Source organism: Hyposmocoma kahamanoa, unplaced genomic scaffold (genome assembly GCF_003589595.1).
Source record: "Hyposmocoma kahamanoa isolate Upper Pololo Valley unplaced genomic scaffold, ASM358959v1 62, whole genome shotgun sequence".
NCBI classification, from domain to species: domain Eukaryota; kingdom Metazoa; phylum Arthropoda; class Insecta; order Lepidoptera; family Cosmopterigidae; genus Hyposmocoma; species Hyposmocoma kahamanoa.
This window is the reverse complement of record NW_020653850.1, coordinates 7,374,747-7,385,958: the sequence shown is the minus strand read 5'-3', so window position 1 is coordinate 7,385,958 and position 11,212 is coordinate 7,374,747. Positions and strand designations below refer to the sequence as shown.

Sequence of the window (11,212 nt, the reverse complement as noted above, 5' to 3'; positions counted from 1 at the left end):
TAACGTCCATTGTTCAAAGCAACATTGTGTACTTTCCACCACCTGTTGAGTGGTGAATGTAAGAATAAGTAATGTACAATTAAAATAATTCGCAGCCTCTCCTCCTTCACTATCTAATAAAGTGTAATTTAACAGTCACAGTTCAAACATATTTTGTTCTTTTGTTGGAATTCGTTGAATAATTTACTAACATCAACAACTAATATCATTCAAATCTGGTGGTAAGAAGTCAAGTATTATAATCTAAATTAATTAATACAAATAAAACATTACTTTGAGTAAGGCATGAACATCGCAAATCTTACGGTTTTAAAAAACACGCAGACGAAATTGACTTAATGTCAGGAATAAATAACATCTTTTAACAGATATCATGTCGTCAAGATTTGCAAAGCTCCACTGTAAATTTTCGTCCAATCGCCCAAACATCAAAGAAAATACAGTAATCAAGAAATAAATAAGTTGGGACCTTGACTAGGATTATCGGAAAATTTCAAATGTAACGCCTGTAGATGCCTGCATACAATAAATAAATTCGTTAATATTTACAAAATTATAAAAGGAACTAATTCGTTATAGACCGAATGGCAATGTAATGGCAAAGACATTTACTATATTAATTCGCTAATCAACAGCCAAAACAATTTCTCTATTAATTGGGCTAAACTACTTGGGGAGCAATATAATAATACTAACGCGACCGTTTCGATCGTTAGTTATGCGACCGTCAGGCGTTTCATAAAGAGAAAGCACCATAAGTAAATAGCCTAAATTAGAGCCATCTTAAGGTGCCTAGGACCTGCCTGGCACACAAATTAACAATAAGAACTCAATTACCATAACGGACAATAGCACTACTATAGGATCTTCCAATAAGGATATGGCATTCAAACTCTCTCATGACGGCAAGCTGCACATAGCTCTTCCTTTAAAAGAGTACATTAAAGCCCGTACATATCATCGCGATTACGTCAAAATAAATAGATTAAATAAAACTAAATCATTCACACACCGCACGCTGTCATTGGAAGACCCTAAACGACATGTGCGCTTAAAACCTTGGCTCATCACAAGCGGTCTTAGAATTCTAGTTAACACAACCAGAGAGTATATTGTAAACTATTCATTAAGAGTCTGGTTCATTTTGTCGAACACCTGTGTGATATACTCTAAATAGTTGATGGTGTCTCGGTAGACGAGCAAAGCATTTGTAAGTCTATCCTTATATTTGAACTCTGGTATGTCAGAGTCAAGAAGCTTGGGCATTTCCAATTCTCGCGCTCTCATCACGTCCTGTAAAGAAAGAAACACATTAGAAACATTGAACTTTTCGAAAATATCTTTTGAATTTAAACAAATCAAACAAAAACGAATAACAGTACTATCCATTCAAACAAAGAAAAGAGACTTACACTGAAGTAACAGAGAACGGCCCGTACGTTGGAACTGGTATTTGTGAAGTTCCTCTGCAAAGAGTCGTCGGCGATATTGTTATCCACCAATTGGTATTCGCCGATCTTCCGCAGGCCAGCAACTAACAGCTTTAAGGACTTGCCCATCGTCGGCAACGTCTTGTCTATATCATTCTGTTAACAAAGAAAAATAAAGATTAGTTTTTTTAACAAAGGAAATGGATGTGCGATATTTGAACAAAGGAGACCAGAACAGCAATAATGCTCATTTAAATTTCACAGACGTAAAAATTATCATCTAAATTCACCGATTATTTTGAATGTAACGCCCGAATTGCGAAACAATTGTGTTCTCACGTAAGCGATAGTCGAACAATGAGTGCCACCGTCGAAGTCAATTCAACGAAATCGATTCAAAAACTCGTACGGATGCACGTTTTTGACATCAGCAAATTCGGCGCCCTTCGATTATATTGTTCTCTGTGAGGAAACGACTGTCAGCGGGCATTTTTGTTTGTTGGCTGGTTCGTAACATTCGGCGACAGAAATGTTGTGACTGGAAATGGTTCGTTTCAATAAACTTTCTCTTCTCCCCAAAAGCAAATATAAACAACGTTATGTTGAACTTTTCTGGCATCTTTTGACCGACCACGATTCAAAGTTTAGTAGCAGTGAGTTCGTCTAAGGAAGTACTGCCACTTTACCTATTTCTGCAAGCCAAGCAAAAATGTGAGCATTACTGCGTTTCGGTTTTGAAGGGTAGAGATGCTGGTGAAATTACAGGCACTGAAGATTTTTCAACTTGTTTTTTTTTTTTTTTTTTTTTTTTAATATTTATTTCTTCAAAACAATACAGAATCAACTTAAATTAAGGTTCCCGCAAACTTTATAAAAGTTTATCGGGTTTATTATATATGTCTGATTTAAAGCTCTGAGTGGCACTGCAAGTACAATGGGCAGCTGTATCGCTTACCACCAGACGTACGACTCGTTCATATCATAAAGAAAAAGAAAACATAAAGGGCACTTACCATCAAATTAGTGAGGTAGTCATCATCTACCTCTGTCCCGTACTCTTTTTCCGGGGGCAGAACTTCTGGAATATGCCAAGGACGAGCACGTAACCAATGAGTCGTGTTCCATTCTCCTAGCAGATCCTCGAAGTTTGAAAAATCGTGTAGACTTGCCTGTAACAAAGGAAAATTTTATTTAATATAATAATTTCCAACTTCAAAATTATGAGTCAACGTTTCAAACCATTCTGCGTGTTTGGGGTTATGCTTAGAAATTGTGAGTAAATACAAATCCATTGATTGAAAATTTAAAAATTATATATATATATATATTTCTTATATACACTAATACAATACTGTGGTAACTCAAAATATGTGAAATTTAATATTCATATTATCATTACTTAACGTAAAATTTGATTCTCTACACGTCAAAAAACCGTCGTCAGAATATTGTAAGAAACAATCAAAAGATATCTACTTAACTCAAAATGAGACACACTTTATGTAAGCTAGTTTTGGCCAAAATAATCTTTATTAAAAAATATTAAATTATTTTTCCAAAATAATCTTTATTAAAAAATATTAAATTATTTTTTCCATTTCATTTTTAAATATATTTGGGATATTGTTTAAGAGTCTATAATGAAGTATAACATATACGTAAATTTTAACGTTTTTTTGCGGGAAGTGAGTTTTCTATCGATTCTGAGAAAGTCCATTTTTTGAGTTAATACACTATTGTGTTAACAGTGCGATATATATTTTCAACCGTTATTATATATTTGTGATCACCCGCCAAGCCATAAGCGAATTTTTGAACGAGGTAGGACGTTTTCGGTGGAGCGACCAGTGCCGCACCTCCAACTATGGAACATGGCCTCGCTTAAACCGCTTGACCATAGTTGATGGATAGAAATTAAAATTACAAATAACAACACATCATAAAGATAAAAGCTAATGGTTTTAGAGTTAACAAACAGTTCTAATATTAACGACTAAAATTTACAATGAAACAAGGGATTAATCATGTTAATATGTTAAATCTGTCCTCGGAACAAAAAAGGGCACAACTAATTTTTTTATCAAAATTCAGTTACATACATATTCGGAATAAGGAAATAAATGCAATTTTAACTTTTTTTTGTGGAAATATATCTCAATAATTGTTGAAATAAAGTTACATTAATAACACTAATATCAAAAGTTTTTACTTGATAATGTACGGAACTGTGCCCTTATTACGTAGATCAATTACAATTTAGTAACACAAAAAGGCATAACTAAATACAATTGTGCCTCCTAGTTCTATTCCTAGAGTCAAGTATTAAGTTACATTTAAAATAGTTATGCACTTTATATGCAGTTATAAAATTTTTACATTTTTAAAAACGGCTGATTAAAATACAATGAAAGTTTCTGTATAAAACATGTGGTATGTATTTATAACATAAGCCTTTCTTTCTTTCGAAGGCAGAAATATAGACTAAAGTTTTTTTAATTCTGATTGTCGATTCAGCATACGTATAGGAAAATCCAACAGGGTACTAAATGCATGATTATCGAAAACAGAAAACCCAAAACAATATTATATTACAGATGAAAACAACAAATGTAGATATTACAGGCGAAAACAATATGTGACTCAGTATGTAATTCTTTGTAGTTGTAAAAATAAATTCACTATTGCAATTGCAAAGATTAATTGACTTTCACAGAAATGGTAATTCAACGGAAGATGAGAACATGCAGTAAATGAGAGTTTCCTTTAGGGCTTGTATATAAAGGATCTGACATGAATCCCAGACGCAGTGATCTTTTGTGTTTGCCACTATACCGTTATTATTGTAAGTACAAATACATTTTATTTTATTAATTATATAGATCCACTTTTATTGCTACAGGGAAATGTCACGAAATTTGTTTAGTTCAAGTTACAGAGATTCTAACCTCAGCTAAATGTCTACGGTCTATCACATATAACTTGAAATTTAAACATTTTTGCTAATAAATTTCGAAGACAAACACAAATTATCTCCATAGCCGGTTAATAAAGTGGTAAAAGATATCATATTTTTAGTTTATAAGTGCCACAAATGGATCTAAAACCGCCTACACGCACGCGTATTCTAACAAATTGTTCCTCGAAATAACAAACGTTATAGTGCACGTGGATAGATCAACCAATTGGACAGATCTGTCATCTAGCAATAAACATTCGTCACCCTAGATCAGTTTAAATTGGTTCAGATGTACTAGTGCAATTTTTCTGTCTAAACTACCTGTCAATTAGATAAATGCAAGGATCCTGATGCATTTGCATAATTCGTTTAATTTAAATCAAAGAAAATGTAAGTTTAAACCAAGCAGTACATTATGAAAGTAATTATGTAAACAGTAAATAAATAAACATTTTAAAAGTCCAGACGGATCGCTATAAAATATCAATAATGATATAAAATTGCTCAAGGTTGTCCGAAAGCCGAGATCGAAACAGGAGGTCTGGTCACCATCGACATTGCTAAGTAACACAACCGTTTCGACATAAAAATTTGACACTAAACCCGAACCACAGTCACCTACGTGACGACAGTCGCATAACCAAAAACTAGCCCTAAATTAGCGGCGGAGGGTTCAAAAACCATTGCCACGTGACCGCTGGCAGCAGATGCAACGTCGATAGAAATTAAGTATCCCTTTTGAGCATCGATTGTAGCACAAATATTGTTAAATGACAATACAACTAATTAAAAGCGGTTTCGCCAAACGTGACAAAACCCCAAAAAATTTATAAAGGTATTGTGAGACATTGTGTTATTGGTTATCTTCTGATCGGAAATCAGTTTGTTTCATAAGCTTAGGCAATAATTTTTGGAATCAATTGGCTCAATTGAATTTGAATTTGTATTTGGTAATTTTGGAAACACTAGCAGTACTTAATACGCTTGCATCAATAAAGTTTTTACTTCAAATAATATATAGGTAATTTTCAGATAGTTTTCTCCAGCTAATTTCGCTGGCAAAAATTATTATTTACTTAAATATTCTAGAATATTATCATGAAGTATTACTTAATATTCGAGTGGAGTATTCTAAACTATTATTTAATATATGCCGATAATGTTCTCGAAAATTTAAATAATAAAAATTGCAACCGAAATTAGGTAGAGAAATCTAACCTGTAAATTGTCCATATATTAGAGGCAATGAAATAATAAAAGGCAAATTAAATAAAGTAATTGCAAAAAAGAAAATGGTATAAATTACATTTTTTTAATGATTAGAGTTTTATTTTGAACAATGTTCATTCCATGGTAAACATTAGAATAAATCGAGAAGTTAGTTAACATAATATCTTTACATCAAATGTATTGATTTCTCAAGAACTATGGAGCTGTCCACCTTATCATAACTAACGTAAACCATATTTTTTGCCAAATTGAGGTAACAACAGATCTGGAATTAGCTAAACGTTAACGTTACGTTATTTAGTTCCAACTTTATTGCTAAGCAAAATCAGCGTACTTAACATTTATCAAATAAAAAAAAACAACTTTAGGTGCCAATATCTTGAAAGTTACCGAAATGGTAATCCGCTACTTGTGACAAGGAGAGCAGAGTGATTTCGTAAATAACTTTTATTCTAAGTAGATTATTCGTATAGTGCGAAGTACTATCATGGAATGTGCTATGTAGTCAGTGGCCAAATAACACAGGTGTTCGTCCGGTGCCTACATCACGCCATATCCGAAACGCTTAACCAATATGTAGTAAAGTGCAATGACTCGATATTTTTATTGCATTATGAGCGTTATTAAAATAATCATAAAACGCAAAATACAATGATTTGTAGACCTAATTAGAATTACCTAAAATTTTGCTAAATTTATCGTCATTCCTTGCTCGAATCTAGTGAAGTTCAAAGTGATGTGATATTGTATTCCGCAGTCATAACATTTAACTGTTAAATGGACTATTTGAAAATATTATATGAGAAATGATATTGTCGATCTCATAAACGTGTAGTAATGTAATATTCGCAGCTGCAGTTAAATTCCAACGGGCACTGGGTGCAGAATCGATTACGTGCGCAATAGGAACACCCGTGGGTGGCCGCCAGTAAGAAATTCGACGACGTAGCATCCGAATGCCTAGCTCGAAACATCGGAAGCTTCATCATCAAATAAACACTCACCCACACTTGCGCACACTCGCCATACTTATAGCACACGTTCGCGCCCACCGTCGCAGACAGCCTGTCGCCTCGTGTGAACAACGCTATTGCTATAGGTAGGTATATATTGTATGTAATGCGAGTAATTCAATGTTTATGTATTGAGTGAAACCATCGCGAGATAAGCGCTACAGATGCACGGTGCAAGCATACCGCGGATCGATCACGCCAGGCGATCAAGTTACTTGCGAATCGCTTGGTAAAATAAGTTACTTTATTGACTAGAATTAAAGAATGTCGGTGTCAAAAACTCGATTAATATGACACCGGGAGTCAAAAACCTAAGTACAAGACATTCACACGGTGGTCGTACAGTCACACAGTACCGGTAGAGTTCGTTGAATTTGTTATTACGTTCTTAGCACGGCGTAGCCAGTTATTACTTTTATATGTAATGGCCTGACTACAGATGTGACAGACCCAAATTCGTATGTCTGTTGTCTTTATGAAGCCTCGACTTCTTTTTATACGTTTAAGCAGTATCATATGACTAACCCGCATAGGAAGCTCTGACGGCCTCAAAAATAGTTCTTAAAACAATAAGGATGTTAATGTCCTTGGGCATCTCGACTATGGCAGTTCGTCGCCTCAAGAGTTCGGTCGAAACCGCAATAAATGATACATTAGTGACGAATGACCGACATTAAGGGGAGTGACAGAGAGAAAAAAATCAACGGGCAGGTGTGTCGCGCAATACTAATGCGCAATCAGTATTCGATGCGTACACGCATCGTCCTGTAGTTCGTTCCGGCTACTGTGAGTCGATAATGTTTTACGACTGGGAGGCAGCAGCGATCGGACAGGACGTCGCCGTCGTTACGACCGACGGACCTATTACAAATGCCACCACACTTCATACGCAAACATCGCCTCTACACCTATTCACGGAGTTGACACTTCCCCTCTTGTTAACTTTCCATTGACGATCAAACACCCGATACATTTCTCAAGGTGTCATCGAAACTAGAAATGTACTAAGTCCTTTACTTATTTGATACGTTATACTCTCGAGTCTGGTAAGGAGCTTTCCATAAATGATTCGAGGCGCGCCAACGACATCACATTATTGCTGGTTGATCGGCTCACCTTACTTCCGATTCGGAAACTATTATACTTTAGGATAGGAATGATTAGAATCGTCATAGGAATATTCATATTAACATTTAAACAATTGTTTCTTGTAATTCGTGCGTGATATAGGTTGAACGTAATTTATATTAAATAAGCATTGACTACATACTTTATTAAAATTTATCGAAAGAATGCGAGTCAAAATTATAATTACAAAAAAGGGAGGAAGCGAGACCGGACGTAAGGACGCGAAACCGGCGCCTGAGTCGATGCAATCTCTTCACTGCATCGCCTTTGAGTAAGAAATGGCACTAAACTGTGCACGTCGAGAATTTCAAATAAAGGGTCAAATTTCGCGGCTACCTTTACGTGTGTGTTGCCTGTGCGTACTTAAAATAACACAATCATTGTTAAGAATTATCTGTACACTTATGCGTATGAGTGTAGAGAATACGAAATATGTAGCCTTTCATTCATGGATTGATAAAATCGGTTAAGTAATCCCTTAAGGTAAGCGTTGACGCGTATATTTTATTGGTATTGATGCGCAAGCTCCGTCCGTTCATTTAGTACGACGCGACGGGCATACAGATGTGTTCAACTCGCGATTGTCTCTTACTTACTCAATGAAAGTACTTATACAAATGAAATGCAAAGTTACTTACTACTTCGTTTTTGTACGCCTTCGCTTTTGAAAGAGTATTACTCGCTTGTGCCACGACTTTCCCAGCAAGAGATGGCTCGTATTTTAGCTTTGATTTTATCTGCAAATAAAAATAAGAATTCAAATCGGTTCGCTTATCGTAAGAAGTGATTGAAGACAAGAATAAACGACAAACCAAAAGAACTATATCTTTTCTAGCTTCTTCGACTTTCATTCTTCTTTACTTCTGCTACTTTCTACTACTTTTCTCAACTAAATGTAGTTTTAATACCTACAAAATCATAAATAGATAATTTTCAGGTTAGTTTTTTTTACCTAATTTCGGTGGCAATTTTTATTATTCTAATATATATTATAAAATATTATTTAATATGCGAGTGTAGTAACCTGAAACATTACTCAACATTTCAAGATAACATACTCGAATGCTTAAATAATAAAAATTGCCACCATAATTAGGTACCACAACTACCTTGAAAATAACCCAACTAAGTTGTAGGACGTTAGGTATCTCTACATATTGCGTCACATGCATTATGAAAGGTACTCACATCAGACTCATTGTAGTCACAAGGGTTGCCCCATAAAGGGTTCTCCTCCTGACTGGCCATTCTCCGGCTCCTGGGCGGTGCCGCCGATGACTGTGGGGTGAGCCCTCCGACCAACAATAGCAGGCACACTGCCGCGCAGGCGTTGACGTACCCTGATTAGAAAACAAAAACAAATTAATATCACATTCGAGTTCTATTTACGCACAAAATCAATTTGAGTCTTAATTTTAAAATTTCAAAAATAATCTTTTTGTGATTTGATTAAAAAAAAAAATTAAAATGTAATAAAATAGTAATAGAATTCGTTATTGAAATATTTTTCACACAAAAATAATACGCTAAAATAAATAAATTGCTACGTAAAAAAATTAATATAAAATCGAATGAACTGCACTACATTTTAATTCGGTTGCATCTCGTCAATGAAAGCTGGTTCCGTATGCGGCACGCGCGATGTATCGATTATGGTAATCGTTTGACATCCGATGAATAAATAAAATTATATAAAGCGATCTAAAGGTGGACAGCCTTTGCTAATTGTCCAGTGAACCTGGATGAAGCGGTAATTCGGCGTTTCAACGCCGGAGGAACGGACAGTCTTCAGACATCGATTCAATAGTATTAGATCTCGAATAGAGGGCGTTACCAGAAAAATTGCATATCAATAAATTTGTTATTTAACTGAACTTGGAAATCGCTAGTTTGGGTTTACGGTCTGAAGTTAATCAAAGTAAAGTTATTAAAACAATCTTACTGAATCTCATGATTCTTTCTCGCACTTTAGGATCCATAGTTGTCGAAGTGGATTTCATTTTTTTAAGTGACTAATTTTTGATTTATACAATTGGTAAAAATATATGTATTTGCACACTTGATCACTACATTGAGGGAATTGTAATTGAATGAATAAATTAAATGTTTTTCCCGCTTATTTATACTCCATTTGTATTGATACTGCACACTTGAATTTATCCGCTATGATGATATTAATTAATTTAATTAACTAAACCGTCGATTAAAGTTAATATTGTAAATCGATTAGGAGACAAATTTTGTGATTATGATTCATGTAATTAAATCTGATCAAATGATATTGATGATTGTAAGAAATATAAAAATATTACGATCAATTCAGTTATTACTATCAAAAGACAATAATAAGGTGCCAGGCAACCACACGAATTACCTATTCTCAAACTAGGGAATTCCCTGTACTTCATAATACTAGGCATTCCGTACTCGTATACCAGAGCAACAGAGCGCATCCAGAATATCCAAGACTAGAGAATAAAAATAAACTTTTCAAAATTGAAAAGTTTATTTCCAAAATTGGTTCTATACATCCAGCGCGCACAGTGCAAACCATTGGGCCATTCTACCCTCCTTATCACAACTAACATAATATACATTTTTAGCGAAATCGAGTTATTAACATATTTTGATCGACAAAAAGAGATCTACAGCCCCTGTAGTCGGTTTTTCAATATGCCATATGCCAACTAAGTCACGGAACGAACCAGCGGACTTCACGAGTTTTTCTATGTGCTTGTTTATCGGATCTTTGTATTTGGTTTTCAACTACTTTTAGCCGTAGCGCCATCTATGACAAATCTATGAAAGTATTTCGTCCCCTAGTTAGGTAATTTTACAGCTACCAGCCCTGACTAGAGAGATACAGCTATTAATTGTAATTTTTTTTCTAAGTGTTCGATCTTTATATTAATAATTATAGTAAACTAGTGGGGTAATTCCACAAAAAATAATTGAATATTAATTCAACACAAATTTTGTAACTCGAAAGTTACCGAAATAAAATATTTTATAGACTCCAGTCATGCATCCATCAGAATTAAAATTCAACCCTTCATAATCAAATCATCAGGACAAAGTTGTCCTGTACGTTTTCCTACCGCATTATCCGGGTAATTCAAGCAAACTATTAAAAATATATACAAAAAGAAATACGATTCCAAGGTCATAACGGAATAATCATTATCAATATATTGTAATATGAACTTGTTTATAACCCATGTAACCCATGACGTCATGAGGTTTTTCAGTTACATACTATACTCTGGTATTTGTCCGGAAACGTTTTCATGATATGAAATCAATTACAGGAAACGTGACAAACCTATTGGTTTTAAACTATATTATAGGTAGAGAGCTCAAAGTCTACATCTGTTACAATAGTTATTTATAAAGATTTTAGATTAGATTTTATGATAAATCTATACAAGAATTTGACTTAGAAGTAACAAGGTTTA

The 11,212-nt window shown here is 34.4% G+C and overlaps 1 protein-coding gene across 1 annotated transcript in view; it reads right to left on the bottom strand.

Annotated features, from left to right (window-relative positions):
• Positions 1 to 225: 225 nt before the first annotated feature.
• The window catches only part of LOC113229743, a 52,440-nt gene continuing 41,453 nt past the window's right edge, over positions 226 to 11,212 (bottom strand). Inside the window, exons 4-8 of the mRNA XM_026463426.1 lie at positions 8,946 to 9,097; positions 8,396 to 8,494; positions 2,444 to 2,599; positions 1,413 to 1,586; positions 226 to 1,293 (exon numbers count right to left, since the gene is read on the bottom strand). Of these exons, the coding sequence (XP_026319211.1) occupies positions 1,120 to 1,293; positions 1,413 to 1,586; positions 2,444 to 2,599; positions 8,396 to 8,494; positions 8,946 to 9,097 (755 nt within the window). The 3' untranslated portion in view covers positions 226 to 1,119. The remainder of the gene's footprint in view (positions 1,294 to 1,412; positions 1,587 to 2,443; positions 2,600 to 8,395; positions 8,495 to 8,945; positions 9,098 to 11,212) is intronic.